At 39.0% G+C, this 21,019-nt stretch overlaps 1 protein-coding gene across 1 annotated transcript in view; it reads right to left on the bottom strand.

Annotated features, from left to right (window-relative positions):
* The window catches only part of Greb1l (GREB1 like retinoic acid receptor coactivator), a 248,203-nt gene that overhangs the window by 84,028 nt on the left and 143,156 nt on the right, over positions 1-21,019 (bottom strand). Inside the window, exons 5-7 of the mRNA XM_028876702.2 lie at positions 16,244-16,420; positions 10,534-10,710; positions 8,335-8,457 (exon numbers count right to left, since the gene is read on the bottom strand). Of these exons, the coding sequence (XP_028732535.1) occupies positions 8,335-8,457; positions 10,534-10,710; positions 16,244-16,420 (477 nt within the window). The remainder of the gene's footprint in view (positions 1-8,334; positions 8,458-10,533; positions 10,711-16,243; positions 16,421-21,019) is intronic.

Here is a 21,019-nt window from a genome sequence, read left to right as displayed (position 1 = left end):
ACAGTGGCTCACAGAGAGGAAAATCCCATTTCATAGCCAATATCTTTAATTCTAATAACAGGGATGAGTTCATTAAACAAAAAGACACAGTACCCCTGAGTATTCATGTGAATGTTTCAGTTATTTATTTAAAACCAGAAGGGAAAAATGGAAGAAAATGCTTCAGTTTATTGTGAGGTTGGAAATCAAATCCAGGACCCCATACATGTAAGGCAAGTGATATATGACTGAGTTACATTCCTAACTAAGAAAGTGCTTTGATGTATGATTTTAACCTATTCATTTTTATCCCAAATCATACAACATAATCACAGTATTTTTCTATAGAGAAATGACCTATAGAGACAAAAATTGAGCCATCCCACAAAATCATACAATAGCACTTCTGACAATTTTCTTTAAAGCCATTGTATTACTGGTCTTGGCAGGCCTTAAGTAGCTCATCTTTGGCCTAATAGTGGATAAATAAATCCTTTTTATTTGGAAAAATGGTACATACCAATAAAACAATACTCTCCCAGGGCCAATATAAGATTTAAATAAAAATGATATTTAAATAACCTGTATTTCATACAACTTTCAGGTATTGGAATAAGCAAAAAAGTGAGATGAGAAATTTGGAGATTTGAGTGAAGAGGCAACTGTAGTGAGAACTCAGAGGACCAGACACTGAAATGTGGGCAGTAGAGACTGTGCTGATAAAGCTTGAAAGAAGGTTTCTGTTGGAAATTATTAAAGGCCACATGTACTACATTCTGGCAAAAAGTTTGTCTACATTTTCTGCATATTTTAAAACTGAAAGGCTGAGTTTAAAGGTGACAGACTTCTCAATTTGGCAAGGAAATTTCAAGAAGGATTAGCATTCAGGCTGTGGCATGGTTACTGCCGGCAGCTTTTAGTCAGACCTACAGTGAGAATTAAGAACAAAAAGCAGAGAAGAGCTTTTGAAAGCCTGTAGTGTGGGAAGAAAGGAACAAACTGAAGGCTATAGACAAGAAAAGCGTGTGTGTGTGTGTGTGTGTGTGTGTGTGTGTGTGTGTGTTTGTGTGTACATATGTGTGTGTGTATGTGCGTGTGTGTTTGTGTGTGTACATATGTGTGTGAGTGTGTTTGCATGTGTGTGTGTGTGCGTGTGTGAGTGCATGTGTTTTAAAAAGAGATTAGTGCCATTAAAGAGATGCCAAGCATCTAAACTACAGGAACAAGGAAGGTGCTTTAAGTGTATCTCAGGAATCAGCCACAGCCTTGCTGTGAATGTGTTGCTCTGATTTGGTTGATAAATAAAACGCTGATTGGCCAGTAGCCAGGCAGGAAGTATAGTATAGGTAGGATAAGGAGAGGGAATTCTAGAAACAGGAAGGCTGAGTCAGGAGTCGTCAGCCAGACACAGAGGAAGCAAGATGTGAAGGCAGAACTGAGAAAAGGTACCAAGCCATGTGGCTAAACATAAATAAGAATTATGGGTTAATTTAAGTGTAAGATCTAGCTAGAAAGAAGCCTGAGCAATTAGGCTATTAATTAATATAAGCCTCTGTGTGTTTATTTGGGTCTGAGAGGCTGCAGGCCCGGGTGGGACTAGAGAGCTACATACCCTATCACCACAGGCTCCAAAGTATAGAATTACAAACTCACTTAAAAGATTCATTTGTGAAGAAATTGCTTTCAGGAAGCCCTGCTCCCAGAGGGCTTCCCAGGGAAGTGTTTTTCTGGATTTTGTTGCCCAGGTACCCAGAGGCCACTGTTACCATGATTCAAGGGGTCCAGCTACCTACTACTTAAGCTAGTGGCAACTTTGTCATCCATATAGTACTGTTTGTTTAGGCATAAAGAATGCAAGGGTTACTGGGTCATAATAATTTCTACTAAGATTCCAGAGAAAAGCCTGTGGGTCTGGGCACTGGGTAGCAGTGTTGGATCCCCTGCATGGATCTTCTGAGATGATGACATATAAAGCTATCAGGGTAAAAATTCCTGGCTGCAATAGAGACAACAGAATTTTAGAAATGCCAAACACAAAGAATATATGCTAAAAACTGAAAGCATCAGGTAGACCCAGTCCACCAGAGAAGCCATGTGGTCTGCAAACACCAGGCCATAGGGCAGGGTTGCACAGACCTGTTGGAGCCGACATGGAGCTGCAGGCTCCAGTGTTTGCCCCACTGTATTTAAGTCTTTCTTTGGCCCTGTTCTTCCCCTTTAGAATAGGAATGTTCTCTCTGTGCTACTGAATATTAAAAGCATGTAATTTATTTTTATGTTAGGGGGCCCATGGCAGATCAGCTTGAATTACAATAGGGACTTTAGACTTATACTTCAGAAAAACATTAGAATTGATGCTTATGGGGACTTATGAACTGCACAAAAAGCATTTTATACTAAGAGATGGCCATGAACCTCTTGTGGGGAGAGGCCAGTGGCAGTATGTTAGGACTTGAATTTGAAATGTCCTCAATGGGTTCATGGCTTGTGGTTCCCCAGTTGGTGGCACTATTTGAGGGAGGCATGGGAACTTTGGGAAGAGAGACTTGAGTAGAGGAAGTAGGCCACACTCTCTGTTTCCTGCCTGGCCATGCAATAAACAGATCTCTTTGCCTACACATTCCTGCTGCTGTGAGAGTGTCTAACCATGAGGCCATCAATCATAGACCAAACCCTTAGGCCATGAGCCAAAATAAACCATTCTTTCCTTAAATAAAATGGTCTGGAGCAACCGGAAAGCCACATATAGAAAGATCAACTTAGAATCTCACCTCATACCATACACAAAAATTAACTCAAAATCTCTTTGACTGAACTGCAAGAGTTATAACCATGAAGTTTTCAGAAGAAACATGGAAATTTCAAGGCTTTAGGTTAGAAAAAGGTTCTTTATCTGTTCTTGAATTCTTGTCCTGATTATAACATGTGTGTTTGGGAAGGCACATGTATATAATGTAGGTAACCAAAGACACAGCCACCTCAATGGCAAAATAATCCACTAGGATTGATGACTAGAATACAAATAATCAAATGAAAATGTTGCATGAAAATATGCAGGGGATGAGCTGCAGCAAGCCAGAACTGCCAAAGCTTGGCAGGTAGAACTCAAGACAGAGCCACAGAGGTGGTAAATTAATCCCTTCCTCCAATACTGCACCAGGAGTATTCACATTTCAGGCTAAGAAACCTTGACTGCCAGCAGTCCAATTATCTATAGGGAAGTATATCTTAATCATCAGAAAAACAAGATATACCTAATGTTCACCATGATACCCTAATGCTAACAGGAAATTCTTACAGTCTATTCTAATCAGTCTGTGTCAGGAGCACACATAAATAGATCAGTATGAAAATCTTCAATATAACACCTTATAGAAAAGGATTTTCTTCTAGTAAACTATCTGGACTGCACCTAAATCTGTTAACAATGAATTTCATGGTCAAATTACCTCTTACACCCCCCCACAGGAATACTGAAATAACATTTGGCCACTTGTGTTTACTGTGAGTCAGTCAGTGACCTTCTCTCTTTCCCTTGCTTATGTCTCCTCATGGCACTGGGGAATCCTTTGCTAAAGCCTGAATCTTTGCAAAGGACTGATTTCTTTTTTCATAACAAAAATATTTTCAAAACATATTTCCTGATATGATTAAGATTATATTAGTGCTTATGACAGTTTAATATTTTTCATTATTTTGGGGGACAACTTGTTATTTATATATCTAGCCTACCTTGTAGTAAAGCTAGCACTGTTTATTGTTTTTTAATCCCTTCTATGAGTGGTTTTAAATCATGGGAGTTGTTAGTCAGTATTGGAACCCTGCCTCATAACATCTGATAAGGTTCTTAGAACATAATAAACACTTGATATGTATTTATTGGAATGAAGTAAATGTCAAATTTTAACAATATAGTTTTAATTTTTCATTTTATTATCTCCAAGGTCTAAGGGCAGATAACATACCATAAAACCCATCAAATCACTAAAATAATATTCTAGGACAGCCATGTAGGCATGTTGCTGATGTAATGAAGGCTGGCCTTTCAATGCCAAGAGCCAAATGCCAACTTTTTCTTTCTCAAATATCTTGTGATATGATATTCTTTCATTTATTTTAGAAAGAAATAGTCTGTCATCTTAGGTAATAGCTCTAGCTAAATATACTGGACAGTTTATTCAGGATCAGGCAGATTTTGCTGAATATGGGCATATAGCAAAATACATTCTGCTGAAGTTTGCCTCATTATGCTTGTGTTGCTGTTGACATATTCTAATACTCACTTCATTTTGTAAACAGTACAGTTTACTGGCTCATGAGGAGCTCACATAAAATTTGAAAGCAGCATGGTACATAGCTAATGAAGACTCCTCAGTTGTTCATTTGTTTGTTTTAAACCTGTGGTGGAGCAGACAATGGTAAAGCACATATGAAGTTTACATGGTAGATGGATAAAATGGTGCAAACAAGGGAAACTGAAAAAAAAAAATAATTCATAGACTTTTCTTCTTGCCTAAGATCTAGCTATGGCAATTCTGAGTGATTTTCTCAATCAACAGCTCATCACCCTTCAGCATGGGCCATTTGGTCCTAGCTGAAGTCTTACCCTCATCTCAGGTTCCTACCAGTGCTGCATAATTAAGAGATTTTAGAAAGCTGGCCTACTGGCCAATTTGTTCCCCATCAAATCAGCCAGCCATTCTGATGGCCCAGCTTTGACAATGTACTCAAGGTTTCAAGCACTAAGATTTTTATCTAAGGCTACTGTTTTTTTTTTTTGTTTGTTTTTGTTTTGTTTTTTTTTTGTGTGTTTTTTTTTTAGTTAATTTTGTTTTCAGCCATATTACTGAAGTTGTTTATCAGCCGTAGGAGTTCCCTGGTAGAATTTTGGGTTCACTTATGTATACTATCATATCATCTACAAATAGTGAAAGTTTGACTTCTTCCTTTCCAATTTGTATCCTCTTGGTTTCCTTTTGTTGCCTTATTGCTCTAGCTAGAACTTTGATTATTATATTGAATAGCCCTCCTATATACAAATGATAAATGGGCTGAGAAAGAAATCAGAGAAACAATACCCTTTACAATAGCCATAAATAATATAATATATATTGGGATAACTCTAACCAAACAAGTGAAAGACCTGTATGACAAGAATTTTAAGTTTTTGAAGAAAGAAACTGAAGAAAATATCAGAAAATGAAAGATTCCTATGCTCATGGATTGGTAGGATTAACATAGTAAAAATGGCACTCTTACCAAAAGCAATCTACAGATTCAATACAATCCCCATCAAAATTCCAACACAGTTCTTCACAGACCTTGAAAGAATAATACTCAACTAAATATGGAAAAAAAACCCAGATAGCTAAAACAATTCTGTATAATAAAGGAACTTCCACAGGTATCACCACCCCTGACTTCAAGCTCTAATATAGAGCTATAAAACAGCTTGGTATTGGCATAAAAACAGACAGGTGGATCAATGGAATCAAATTAAAGACCATGACATAAATTCACACACTTATAAACACCTGATTTTTGACAAAGAAGCCAAAATTATAAAATGGAAAAAAGAAAGTATCTTCAGCAAATAGTGCTGGCATAACTGGATATCAACATGTAGATGATTGCAAATAGATCCATATCTATCGCCATGCACAAAACTCAAGTCCAAGTGGATCAAAGACCTCAACATAAATCCAGTTACATTGAACCTGATAAAAGACAAAGTGGGAAATAGCATTGCATGCATTGGCACAGGAGACCACTTCCTGAATGTAATACCAGTAGCACAGACACTAAGAGAAACAATTAATAAATGGGGCCTCCTGAAACTAAAAAGCTTTTGTAAGGTGAAGGATACTGCCAAAAGACAAAACAGCAGCCTATAGAATGGGAAAATACCTTCACCAACCCCACATCTGACAGAGGGTTGATCTCCAAAATATATAAAGAATTCAAGAAACTAGACATCAAAATACCAAATAATCCAATTAAAAATGGGGTACAGATTTAAATAGAGAATTCCCAACAGAAGAATCTCAAAGGGCAGAGATACACTTAAGAATTGTTCAACATTCTTAGCTATCAGGGAAATACAAATCAAAATGACTTTGAGATATCATCTTACACCTGTCAGAATGGCTAAAATCAAACACACTAATGACAGCCTATGTTGGAGAGATTGTGGAGTAAGGGGAACACTCCTCCACTGCTGATGGACGTGCAAACTTGTACAGTCACTTTGGAAATCAGTATGGTGGTTTCTCAGAAAATTGGGACTCAATCTACCTCAAGAGCCAGTTATACCACTCTTGGGCAAACACCCAAAGGATCTCAATCATACCACAAGGACACTTGCTCAACTATGCTCATAGCAGTGTCATTCATAATAGCAAGAACCTGGAAACTACCTAGATGCCCCTCAACCAAAGAATGGATAAAGAAAATGTGGTACATTTACACAATGGAGTACTACTCAGCAGTAAAAAACAATGACATCATGAAATTTGCAGGCAAATGGATGGAACTAGTAAATATCATCCTGAGTGAGTTAACCTAAACCCAGAAAGACAAACACAGTATATACTCACTCAGTAGATATTAGATGTAAAACAAAGGATAACCAGGCTACAATCTACAGCCCCAGAGAAACCAGGTAACAAAGAGGACCCTAAGAGGGACACATGGATTTCCCTGGGAAGAAGAACAGATGAGATCTCCTGGGTAAACTGGGGGTGGGAGGTTGGTGGGGGGGAGGGGATGAGGGGATGGGAACAGGAGGTATCAGGTTGGTCGAGTTTGGGGTGGGATGGAGGGGGAGAGCAATGAAAGAGATATCTTGATAGAGGACGCCATTTTGGGGTTAGGGATAAACCTGGTACCAGGGAAACTCCCAGGAATTCACAAGGATGACCCCAGCTAAGACTTCTAGCAATAGTAGAGAGGGTGCCTGAGCTGGCCTTCTCATATAATCAGATTGGTGACTACCCTAATTGTCAACAGAGAGCCTTCATCCAGTAACTATGTTGGAAGCAGATGCAGAGATCCACAGCCAAGCACTGGGCTGAGCTCCAGGAGTTCAGTTGAAGAGAGGGAGGAGGGATTATATGAGCAAGGGGGGTCAAGATTATGACAGGGAAACCCAAGGGACAGCTGACCCGAGCTAGTGGGAGCTCATGGACTCTAGACTGACAGCTGGGGAGCCTGCGTGGGACTGAACTAGGCCCTCTGCATGTGGGTGACAGTTGTGTGGCTTAGTCTGTTTGTGGGGCCCCTGGCAGTGTGACCAGGACTTATTCCAGGTGCATGAACTGGCTTTTTGGAACCTATTCCCCATGCAAGAATGCCTCACCTAGTCTTGATGCAGGGGGAGGAGCATGGGTCTACCTCAACATGATACATTGTTAACTCCCATGGGGAGTGGATGGGACGGGGATAGACGGGAAGTTGGGGGACAGAACAGGAAGGGAGGAGGGAGGGGAAACTGGTTGGTATATAAAATAAATGAAAAAAAAAACTTAATTAAAAATATGTTCCTATCTAGTAGCATTAAAAACTAGATCCTGGATTCATCTACTGTGATACACAATCCACCCAGGAGCCTTGTTTCATATCAGCTAGTGTGCTATTATTCTCTTTAGTCAACTCAGGGGTTTTTGTTTGTTCTGTTTCTTGTTTTTCCTTTAGAGGGTCTTGTTTTCTTGATGTCCTCTATCCTCTCTGGCTCTTACACTCTTTTTGCATCCTCTTCCATGGGGTTCCCTGAACTCTGAGGGGAGGTAGTTCCATTGTCTCAGGGTTTAAATGGAAGTCTATCCTAGGATTCTATCATGGGTGTGTCCCAGTATGTGCCACCCCATAGCTGCAGTGTCTGATTCCTATATGCTCTACTGTCAGAGTCCCTGGCATCTCAGTCTATGCTTAAGCTAAATTTTCTGCCAACTGTCAGTTCCTTTCTCTATCCATTGTCTAACATTGGTAGAACTTTTTTTTTTTTAAAGATTTACTTATTTATTTTGTATACAGTATTCTGCCTGCACGCCAGAAGAGGGCACCAGATCTCATTATAGATGGTTGTGAGCCACCATGTGGTTGCTGGGAATTGAACTCAGGACCTCTGGAAGAGCAGCTAGTGTTCTTAACCTCTGAGCCATCTCTCCAGCCCATGGTTCCCCAGAGACTTATCTATCTCAGTGCAGGGTTCTAATTATAATAGTGACTCAAATGGTATCTTATTAACACTCAAATGGTATTTTATTTAAAAACATCTCACTCAAACCAGCTAAGCAAATTTAAAGATGCTTCCTAAACACACATCTATCCTTGCAATAACACGAAACTCTTTCATACCTGTCTGAGTGAAGCCTGCTTTGTATCCATTAGCTGTTCCGTTTTCTGGAGCCACAGTTGATGACACTGAAGAGATGGCTTTAGTGGAGTGACAAGCAGCAGAGGACTGTCGGCTTCTGCATTCTAGAAGGGGGCAAAACCACAATACGAAGAGCAAGTTTTAGTTTAACTGGCAATTCCCCACAAGATTCATAAGATCTCTGAAACAAGTTTCTGCTTCTGGAGTGGCACCAGCTTCCAATTACTGTCTACAACAGCCTGTTCAGGGTGGTGAACAGTTCTTCCTGCGCCAGATGTTATGCTTAAGGCAAAGAACAATCATGATTTTATGGCCCACAGATCAGTTCCCACATGAAAAGTGCCAATAACCAACACAGTCTTGCTAGTTTTTTGGGTAATACAGAGGCTAAAATGTCAATATTTATAAAAAAAAAACATACTGAGCTTTTGGGATACCAGGTAATTTCTTTTTCATAATTAAATGTATACTAGTAACTTTAATCCATCTAGTCTGCTTTCAGACTTTTCCACTCAATCAAACATCAGAGAAATAAAAACTGTATAGATAAAGATAAAAATTAGAAGCAAGTTATTATTATTCTCAGTTCTTATTAAAGGAAATATCTAAGTGGTATTCAAAGTGATTATTGCTAATGCAGTGGCAATCTTTGCACTAAGTATCTGAAACTAATGGGGTTCTGATATGACTCTTCTTGTACTATATACTGACTCAGTGAACACTGTGATAGTCTCTTGGACTTTGAGTTTCAATTAAATTATGCTATTACTAGTCTCAAAAAGTAGCACATGAAATATACATGGTTGTATAACAAGGTTACAAGAGTTCTAAAGAAAGTTCCCATGGGAATGAGACATGTGCAAAGGCTGAAAACAGTGTTCTGAAGCACCCTATGCTGTGACTTTCTGAAAAGTGATCGTATTTTGGTATATGCATATTGATATTATGTGATTTTATATAAATAAAAAACACAATTTCAGCTCCAAAATAAAAACTGCTGTAAGTATGAGGCTACTTTAAAAAATGACCAGTGAGGTGTCAGAGGCTTACCACCAAGCCTGACACACAAGTTCAGTCCCTGGAACCCACACAGTGAAGGGAGACAACAGATTCTCATAGGTTGATCTCTGGCTTCCACATGTGCTGTGGTGCATTGCACACACACATACATATCATTCTATCAATCAATTAATGTAAAAATGTTATTTTTCACTAGAAAAATGAACTTTCTTAGCACCAAAAAGTTAAGTGTATTTACACAAGCAAAACAAAAGTGAAGGAAAAAAGTTAAAAGACAGAGAGACTATGTTTATCAAGTTTTTAGTCTTTCATTAGGGTTTATGGTATTCAGGAAGACTTTCCAGAGGAAAAGTCTTTAGCCTTTACCAGGATAAAGACTATGAATGAAATTCTTAAGGTTCAGTGGTTGTGAGATTAGAACTCTGATGACACTGGCTTGGAACATGCAACATTGTTTCCGTGGCATTATATAATGCCTCTTCAAATGCAGCCAAGAGTAAGTACGGTGGAGGACCCAGAGACAAATGTGCTATTGCAATTCGGATTTATGCTATTCCACAGTCAGGCAAAAATCTTATGTAGGCAAGAAGGGTAAAGATAATCATTCTATGGAGAAAAAGTTCTCAGCATCAGAAGAAACTGCTTCAGGACAGCGGCTAAAATCATGGTGATTCCTACCAAGAACATGAGGATATGACTTCCTACAGAGTAGCTGGCTAAATTTTTCTAATTCCAAAGAAACAAAACTGCCAACTCCCTCATGGACTTCCCCACACATCCAGAAGACTGGATTGCTTACTTGGTATGTTTTTAGTAAAATAAAAATAGAAAAATGTGAGAAGTGCTAACAAACTGAAATAAAGCAAAGAACACATTTTACACTCAGGGAAATGAAAAGAAACCAAGAGTGCATTTCCCAGCCCCAGAGCTGCACGCTTTCTCTGGAGAGAAATGGAAAGACTTGTATTTCCTATACTCAAATGCTTCAGTTAATTATAACAAGGGACAAGTCAAACAACCTCCCAAAGGGCTTCACATTTTTGAACAACCTTTTGAACTTGAGCTATTTATCTATCCCACACCTGTACTCTGAACCCAGTAAAGGTCACTAGTCACCACCCTAGCACCCCCCTCCCCTCCCCCTCCTGGAACTCGATTACCTTTCCAGCAGATCAGAGGCCCCTTGGAGAGCACGCCCTGGGAGGTCCTGACAAGGTAGTACTTCAAGTGCTTCTGTTTCTTCGGCTGGGTGGTGAGCTTCAAGTTAATGTGGTTGGAAAATTCTGTGAAATATCGAAATCCTCTTTCTCCACAACCAATACAATTTCCAGAAAACCCTAGAATGGGGAAAGTCAATGTTACTAGTGGCCTTGTAAGATGATACACACTACTTCTAGATGTAAAAAGTATAAAAATATTCATAGTCTGTGAACCAACAGTGTCTCAATCTTTAGGAAATTCTTCAGAAGGGGAAAAAACCCAAGGGTAAGGTTTTAGTAGAGGTCCCCCACCATGCGCCAATCTTTCCTCTTTGATTTTAAATTCTTCAGATACAATTGCAAAGAAACCAATGCTTGTAAATTGGTACTCTATGTTCAAAAGAATCATGAAATTTAATATTGCTCCAATGCTGTTATTTAACATAAAATTCACAGTCAAACTATAACAGCAGAGTCATTTTTATAACAGTAAAAGGCTGGGAATAAGTTAAATGCTACAATAACAGGACAATAGGCTAAGAAAATGGAGTGAAAAGTATCATATGACAGAATTTATATAGCATATAAAGACAGGGAAACTGGGTGGAGGCTGAGGAGTGTAGACTAGTGATAGGATGCCTAGCTGTGGATGGCCTGAGTTAGAGCTTCAGCACTGGGAAAGGAAGGAAGAGGAGGGAGAGAAGAGGGAGGGGGAGAGGGAGGGGAGGAAGAGGAGGGGGAGGGATGGAGAGAGAATAGAGGGAAAGGAGGGAGAGAGAACAGACAGAAGGGACAGAGGGAAAGAGGGAGGAGGAAGGGAGAAGGGAGGAAAGGAAGGGGGAAAAAGAAGAGGAAGAAATTTTGTCCTAAAGCTCTGTTCCTTTCTTAAGCACCTTCTGAGGAGAGAATAATATAGTGAATATCAAAGAATATGATATGCCTCAATGAAAACAGCTTTATGAAACCCACCTCCCTATAAAATGAATGAATAATAATAAAAAACTTTAACTTAAAATATTTTTAATTTTTAATTAAATGATGTTTAATTTTTTATTACTTAAAAACTATTTAATCATTAAAGACTTGTTGTTTATTATTCTAAAAAAGGTTTTTTGTTTTGTTTTGTTTTGTTTTTTCCAGACAGGGTTTCTCTGTGTAGCCCCAGCTGTCCAGGAACTCACTTTGTAGACTAGGCTGGCCTTGAACTCACAGAGATTTGCCTGCCTCTGCCTCCTGAGTGCTGGGATAAATGGCGTGTGCCACCATGTCCAGCTAAAAAAGTTCTTTAAAGAGCCTGGGGGTCCTGCTATTGGCTCTCTGCATAGCTCCCCACAGCAGCTTGTCCCCAGAGACCCACAGTCATATGATGTATGACAAGTATCTGACCCAATATGGGACAATTAGAATCTGTCTTGTAGATTTTATCTAGATGGTACTGGACCCTAGATTTGCAAGGGTTTGTAAAATTGGAACCCAATTCAATTACACATGAACTCTGGTTTTGGAGATAATAAGAGCTGTGACTAGGACCCTTGTGAGCAGGAGGGAGAGGGCAGCATGGGCAGAGCTGTGAGATGCTAAGCTTGCCGGACACTTCTGTTCCTATGAACATAGCTGAGCAGGTGTTCTTGTGGTATGATTGAGCACGCCTTGGGTATATGTCCAAGAGTGACTCTTCTGTTCCTATGAGAGCTAGACACAGCTCTATGAAATTATCATTTTTTCTTTACACATCTCAGCTTCTTAGTCTTTTATACTGAATGTCTGAACAATCACTTGGACTAATTAAACAAAATAAGACTCTCAATGGCCTGGCTGGAGCAGATGTGGAAAGAGGAAATGGAGAAGGCTGGGAGGAGAAGAAACCATGCACTGCTTTATGAAAAGTCAGCCATTAGCCCCTTTAATACACAAAAGAAGGAGAGACCAGGAAGACAGCGAGTTCCTTTACTCATATCTGATGGAAACAGAACATGCATACAGTCATACAGATGAGCAGGACAAGGCTCCCTGCATCTGGTATAAAGACCATGTACCTGTCTACAACACCTGAGAACAAGGCTGCTGACAAACTGTCAGTTCTCAAACCCCTCAACCAACCTGGACTATTAACAAGGACAAAGAGAGAAAAGAAAGGCCACAGGGGTAAAAAGAGCATTTTATAATATTCTTGGAGAATACCAATAATTCAAAGCATTTATAGACAGGAGGTCCAAGTTATTATTATGACAATCATATGCTGAACACCTTCCAGTAAACACTGGAGGAAAATGGTGAACAAGAGATGACCATAACCTCTGCTTAATTATACAGAATTAGCAGTTTCTTTCTGTCATTTTTATCAAGTAATGAACATTAATACAAACCTATAAATTGTATAATGCATTCAGGGAAGCATTGTATTAGAAAATACTCTCAATTTGTTGAAGCTGTAGGCCAATAGCAATAAATAAAAAAGTCAATGACTGTTTAATTCACTAAGTTCCTACAGACATCCATTCACCTATCTGTCCATCTATCCATTTATCTATCCATCCATCTATCCATCCACCCATCCATCCCTCCAACTACCCATCCATCCTTCCTTCCATTCATCCATCCATCCATCCATCCATCCATCCATACATACATACATACATCTGATTGTCCATCTATTTTCTATCTAACTATCCAATCATCCATCCATGAGTCTGTCCATCCACCCAACCAACAGATACATAATCTGACAGTGCTTTCTGTATCATGAGGATTCCTCTAGTCATGAAGAACTATTAATGGATTATGAGACATTTTTCAGGGTTTTAGTCAGAGCTCTACTTCACCATATTAGAAGAGACTATAATGCTTTTAAAATACTACATATGTTTCCTAAATTGTTTTACACCACCCATGAGTCTTAAGTGCATTAATGGAAGGACTGTCCCTTATAATTTCCCCTCCATGTCATAGTTTAGCTTGATTTTTATTACACAGTATAGTCTGAATAACTTCTACCAAATGAAGAAATGAATGCTTAGACCTTCTTTGTTAATTTACTACAATAAATAAGATTTACCATTAGATTTCTGTATTAAACTATGTGCTTAATTTCATTTAAAGAAAAAAATCAATGCATTTTTTGTTCAGTACTGGGGAACAAACTTATGGCCTCTGTCACTGAACTACACTTCCAGTCCTCATTTTTTTGATAAGGTCTCACTATGTAGCCCAAGGTGACCTTGAACTCTTGATCCTTCTGCTCTACTCTTTGGTGCCGGGATTATAGATGTGTGCAACTGTGCCCAGTACATATTTTTTGATACTTGTGAAGCATGAAAATGACCATTAGATGTTAACCAATATATGGCTCTGAACTATAATTTAAGAAGCCTTCACATAATCCTAGCCCTTGGGAGGCAGAGGCAAGTGGATCTCTTGAGAACTTAAGGTCCACATAATGAGCTCCATGCCAGTCTGGGCCACACAGTAAGATCTTGTCAAGAAAGAAAGAAAAAAAAAAAAGAAAGAAAGAAAGAAAGAAAGAAAGAAAGAAAGAAAGAAAGAAAGAAAGAAAGAGAAAAGGTGGGGGAGGGAAGGGACTTCTATATTGCATGTTCAGGGTTACTTTCTGACTCTAGATATGGACTGATGCTTTTCAAGTCTTTCTGATATTGTATAATTTGGATGGCTGCATAAAACTAAAACAAAAATCAACTCATAATACAGTAGCTTTTGTCCTCTTCTTTTACTGATATTTGTACTTTAAAGATATGATTCTATCTAAATAAAAGGAATTTTGAGAAGCAAAACCTCTAGAAAAACACAGCAGCAAAATAACATCAAAGCTCATATACCTGCTTGTCTTTTTTATTACAAAACAATTAAAAAACCAGCTAGGTGTGGTGGTACACACCTTTAATTCAGCACTGTGGAGGCAAATGCAGATCTTGAGTTTGAGATCAGCCTGGTCTCTGTAGCGAGTTCCAGGCCATCCAAGTCTACATAGTGAGACCATGTCTGTCTTAGTTAGGGTTACTATTACTGCAGTGAAACACCATGACCCAGAGCAGGGTTATTTGGCTTACATTTCTACACCATGGTCCATCACTGAAGGAAGTCAGGACAGGAATTCACACAGGGCCTGCAGGAACCTGGAGGCAGAGGCTGATGCAGAGGCCATGGAGGGGTGCTGCTTACTGGATTGCTCCCCATGGCTTGCTCAGCCTGTTTTCCTATAGAATCCAAGACCACCAGCCCAGTGATGGCACCACCCACAATGGGCTGGGCCCTCCTCATCAGTCACTAATTAAGCAAATGCCCTATCCCTGGATCTCATGTAGGCATTTTCTTAATTGAGGTTCCCTCCTTTCAGATGACTCTAGCTTGTGTCAAGTTTACATAAAACTAGCCAGGACACTGTCTCAGAACAATACAATAACAAAACCAACCAAAACACCAACTCCATTTTCTTTTCGTATGATGTAATACAGTTATGTTGTGAAAAAGCCAAGATTCTAAGCCAGAAAATAAAATAATTCTGGGATACTGTTATATGTTTCATAGCATTTATATATCTCTTGAGATTGAGAAGTATCTGTTAGTTGTTTTTTTTTTTTTTTTTTTTTTTTTTTTTTTTTTTTTCCGAGACAGGGTTTCTCTGTGTAGTTTTGGTGCCTGTCCTGGAGCTCGTTCTGTAGACTAGGCTGGCCTCAAACTCACAGAGATCTGCCTGGCTCTGCCTCCTGAGTGCTGGGATTAAAGGCATGTGCCACCACCGCCTGGCAAAGTAGTCACCTTTCTTGTTATTGTGATAGACTGATGGCAGAATTGGCATTAGGGGGAATGGTTCATTCTGGCTTAATAAGTTCAAGGGATGCAGTTCATCATGACAAGGAAGGAAAGGAATGATGCTCCTGGCCAAGCATTAGGAGTGTGAGGCAACTGGTTACAGTGTAGTGGTCCTCCAGCCAGGCTCTACTTCCTAAAGGTTCCATGCCCCTCAGAACAGCACTACCTAGTAGGAGCCAGCTCTCAAACACTGGAGACAGCCTGTGGGTGACATTTTAATATAACTTTTACTGAGTGCTTTGACAATTTCATATATGTATATACATGTACACACACACACACACACACACACACACACACACACATAATGTACATTCTGATTATTATGTCCCTTTCTAGTCTTCCTTCTATTGGAGATATTTCATATTCAAGCTAATCATATCTATGAGGCATTAGGTAGTACTGAAAATTTGTAAATACCTTATAAAGTGAATAATTCACAAATAATTGAGAAATGACCTCAGGTTCAGATCAGTGACTATATAGAATAAATTTTGCTTTATTTAATAAAATGCAAAAAACTTTTTATATGGCTAAGAATAAAATTGAGATAATTACACATGCTAAACCAATATTCTGCTCTTAGACATAAAATGTTAAATTTTGATAAATTGCATACTGCTTTTTAATTTTCTCAAAAAGTTTTGCATGTCTAATTTTTGATAATAAAAAGTATAAAATATATTTAAGTTAATGAGAGAAAAATATTTCCTGTTTGAAAGTAAACCATTTAAACTCTAACTAAATTCAGTCACATACATATAAAATTCTCTGATAACTTTCAATAAACATGTATTTCAACTCCTTCCTCTCGGAAGGAGTTTTATAGACATTAAACACTCACCTAAAAGTGCATTTTTCCCATGGTCATCTGGTAGGAACCGTTTATCTACAGCACACACTAGGATATGTTCAGGAAGATTGGGAGACTTGGCCCCCACCAGGAGGAACCCCGCTGGGATGTCAATTTGTTCCATACACAGTGAGACCAAACGCAAATCCTTTCCTGCTTGACAAAACCCTGAAAACAGTAAGAAGAACACAGCAGAATTTTAGGGAAGTATCTTCTTATACACCATGGGAAAGTAGAGTTATCTGTGGGAATCACTTCTAAGAACTCAAAGCACATGTACCCCAGCAGAAGACTAATGTATCCTCTCCTCTCTGGTTCCATTAGATGACAGCTCAAGTTTTCTGGCCCATAAGTCAGGCGATCATAAATAAATAACAAACCCTGGGAAGTGCAAAAAAACTTTATATACACATGGTAAGGTTTTATATTCTCTCTGTCTCTCTGTCTCTGTCTCTGTCTCTCTCTCTCTCTCTCTCTCTCTCTCGTGTGTGTGTGTGTGTGTGTGTGTGTGTGTGTGTGTGTGTGTGTGTGTGTTTGGTGTACTTACATGTGAGTGTGAATGTGTGTGTTCACCTGCAGAGGCTAGAGGTTAATGTCAGCTGTCTTCCTCAATTATGCTCTATCTTATTTGGAAGAGTCTCTCCTCATTGAATCTGGAGCTCATCAATTTGGATATGATGGTGGCTTTTAGTTCCAGGGACTTATATGTCTTCTCTTACTCACCCTCACCAGTATGGGAGTTACAGGTACTCACTGTCTTTTTGTGGGGGCCTGGGATCTGAATGCAGGCCCTCATACTTGCAGCACAACTGCTTTACCAATGATCCATCTGCCTAGCAGAGTGTCTTTGTTTTCAATATGAAGTCACTTCTAACCGTACAACCCCAATCACTGAACAAGATGCTCCCCATATCACAGGAGCAAAGACTGAAGCTCAGAGCTTGGTGACTCATCAGAGAACTGGTCAGAACTAGAACTCAGAATAGACTGTTTTCACTAGAGGAGCCAAGATGTGACAAGTCCTTAAGTAAACACTTTGTAATGGACTATTACATTCACCATTAGTTCATAATTTAGAAACAGATGACTCATATGCCTAAAGATACAGAATTGAACAGAATATTTTCCCCTGAGAACTCACACTGAGCTCTCAGACAGTGGTGTCGCACGTCTTTAATCCCAGCACTCAGGAGGCTGAGGCAGGTGCATCTCTGTGAGTTTGAGGCCAGCCTGGTCTATGGAGCAAGTTCCAGGACAGCCAGAGTTACACAGAGAAACCCTGTCTTGAAAACAAAGACCTCACACTGAGTTAATTAGAAGAAAATGTAAGAAGTGAGTCATTCCAAACACAGCATCGTAGAGGATAGCTATGGTCCTGTTGAAAATAAATGTTCTAGGGTGACCCTCGCTGTACTCTAATATATGCTTCCCTAGAGTTGGGATATTCCCAGCTGTCCAGATGCTGGAACACCACTCTAGCCAGGTTACTTTAATATCCCACCTTTCTAGTCATAGTTGATTGGTCCAGAAGTAAGCATCTGATAAAATCGTGCCAATCAAAGATTTGGATTCCTATACTAGAATTCTCAACATGTAATTGGGGGGTGAGACAGGGAGCTGGGCAGGTGGGCTTGGCAGTGACTAGACCCCTGCAGAATCTGTATTTGCATTTTCCATAGTTTGGTCCTGTGATCTCTGGCTTTTGAATTCTTCCAATAATTTCTTTATTTTGCCTAAGGTAGTTTCATTGGGTTCTGTCATTTGCAACAGGAGGCTGATAAATGCTATTTCAGGAACCTGTGGAAAGTGGCAGATGAACACCTAACTCCTGGGAGAACACTATCCTCATTACCCATCATAATACAGCTGTGAAGAAATGTGGGCTTCTATTAGCAGTAATTCATATCATGATTTTAATCACAAGCCAACAAATAATTGGATGCCATCAGTTAGTATATGAAAAAGAAAAAATAAAACTCATCAAAACATTGTATGGCCCTAGATGCATACAAATCTAACATGCTATGAATCATCAGAACTTGAAAGCAGAAACAGAATTAGAAAAAGCCAACAGAAGACCACAGTGATAAAAATGTTGCTCAACCACTTCAAACTTACAGATCCCCTTTAATGTCAATGAAAACAATTCAACTTTTAGTGTTCATGATGTAAGTAATACCAAAAGTGACTTTCTTGACAATTTACATTTTGTTACTCAAATTGTCATCTGTTTATCCAAAAAGCAAATCATTTATATGTGTGAGGAATGTTACTTATTCAGTTTAAAAACTTTTTTTGGAGCCAATGAACATACAGGAGCCTCTGAAAAAAATCTGCTTCTTGTACTGTTATTAGGTGACAGAGTGCAAAGACTTGGAAGTTGGGAATTAACAACGATGTTGCTGTAGGTATGCTGTGGAAAAATTTTTGTACACTGTAAATATGTATTGCTCCCATTGTTAATAAAAAGCTGACTGGCTAATGGCTAGGCCCTTTTCAAGGCAGTGAAAATGCTGGGAAGAAGAAGGGCAGAGTCAGAGAGATGTCATGAGCTGCAGAACAAGCAGGATGGAAAGCACATACATGAGGTAAATGAGCCTTGGGGAAGCACATAGATTAATATAAATGGGTTCATTTAAAATGTAAGAGTTAGCTAGTAACAAGCCTGAGCTATTAGCCAAGCATTTTATAATCAATATTAAGTCTCCATGTCAGTTATTTGGGACCTGGCAGCCAGGGAAGGAAAGTCCATCTACAGTGGTAGATAATGTTTAAGGAGTACTTATCAACAGGTGGGCACAGTGTTATTCAATCCTCTCAACAGCTCTAGCAATATATTATTTCCTTTTCATGGATGGAGAACCCAAGTCTCCAGAAAGTAAGAAACTTCTCTGAGGTTATATAACAAGTCTAGTAAAGTTCAGTGATATAAGACATGGGAAGTTTGTTATATCATATATATTAAATGAAGAAACACTGTTCAATCTGGCAAAAGACAAGCTAAGAATGAGATATGATGGTACATGGCTATGATCCACTTGGGGTCAGGCACAGGCTTTTTCATCAAATTACAAACTACTTGGGGCTGAAGTGGGGTTTGGTGGTTAAGAGTTCTTGCTGCTCTTGCAAAGGACCTGAGTTCATTTCCCAGCACCAGCATGGGACCAGCTCACAACCACCTATAACTCTAGCTCCAGGGGGTTTGACACCATCTTCTAGCCTCAAGCACATATAACCCCACACAGATATAGAGTATATACAATTTAAAATAAAACATAATTTCTTAAATTATAAAATACTAAACCAGGAAGCACTTGAAAGTATTGAAAGGAGTATCTAGATTACTCACCAAAGAGATTACTAATTGCCAATAAACCTAGAACACAATTCCCCTAGGAAAGTGGCACCCTTACTTTTTAAGTATGACTTGTTTCAAGAATTGGGACATAAACTACCTTGCTAACCAGCATGGATTAACCATTAATGAGAAGTTTCTGACAGGCTATTAATTGGACTATCTCTAGGAGTTGCCTTTGTCACCAAGGCTGGAGCAGTGAGTCTCTGTAAGTGTGACTCTATATTGGATGGGTATGGCAACCACAGCCTGTATCAGTTTATAAAATTACCGCAATGTGGTTCGAACATTATATAAAACCTTGAGGTTGGGGTTGGAGGCATAGAGTAATTGCTGCTCTTGCAGAGGACCACAGTTTGGTTCCCAGCACCCATGCTGGGTGGCTCATAACTGTCTGTAATTCAAGAATCAACACTTATTTGTCTGTCTATGAAAAATATAAAAATATATTTAAGAACTTACTTAGGTAATACTTGTTGTTAACAATTATATTATTTAAAAAAAAAAATTTAAAATTAAATTATATTATTTATTTTATTTATTATTATTATTATTATTATTATTATTTGTGTGTGTGTGTGTGTGTGTGTGTGTGTATGATATGGGGGTGTACATTTGCCACAGCATGCATATGGATGCTACAGAACAACTTTGTGCAGTTTCTTCTTTCCTAACCACCTTTCATGGATTCTGGGAAACAAACTCACATCATCAGGGCTTCTGTGGCAAGCACTTGTATCTGATGAGCCATCTCACTGTCCTGCTAATTTTGTAAGAGTGAAATTTAAACAGGCATCATTATCATTTCCTAAAACCTAACTGTTTATTCTAATTCCCTACTTTAAAAACAGTGTATGGCCTTTTCCATCACGATTCCTGACTTCAAGCTCTATTATAGAGCTACAGTAATAAAAACAGCTTGGTATTGGCATAAAAACCGACATGTGGACCAATGGAATTGAATTGAAGACCCTGACATTAATCCGCACACCTATGAACATATAATTTTTGACAAAGAAGCCAAAAGTGTGCAATGGAAAAAAGAAAGCATCTTCAACAAATGGTGCTGGCATAACTGGATATCAACATGTAGAAGGCTGCAAATAGATCCATATCTGTCACCATGCACAAAACTTAAGTCCAAGTGGATCAAAGACCTCAACATAAATCCAGCTACTCTGAACCTGCTAGAAGAGAAAGTAGGAAGTAGTCTTGAATGCATTGGCATAGGAGATCACTTCCTAAATATAACACCAGTAGCACAGACACTGAGAGAAACAATCAATCAATGGGACCTCTTGAATCTGAGAAGCTTTTGTAGCGCAAAAGATATGGTCAACAAGGCAAAGCGACAGCCTACAGAATGGGAAAAGGTCTTCACCAACCCCACATCTGACAGAGGACTGCTATCC

This window comes from Peromyscus leucopus, chromosome 19 (assembly GCF_004664715.2).
Source record: "Peromyscus leucopus breed LL Stock chromosome 19, UCI_PerLeu_2.1, whole genome shotgun sequence".
Taxonomy (NCBI): domain Eukaryota; kingdom Metazoa; phylum Chordata; class Mammalia; order Rodentia; family Cricetidae; genus Peromyscus; species Peromyscus leucopus.
Note: the sequence above shows the minus strand (reverse complement) of the source record. Positions and strands in the feature narration are given on the sequence as shown.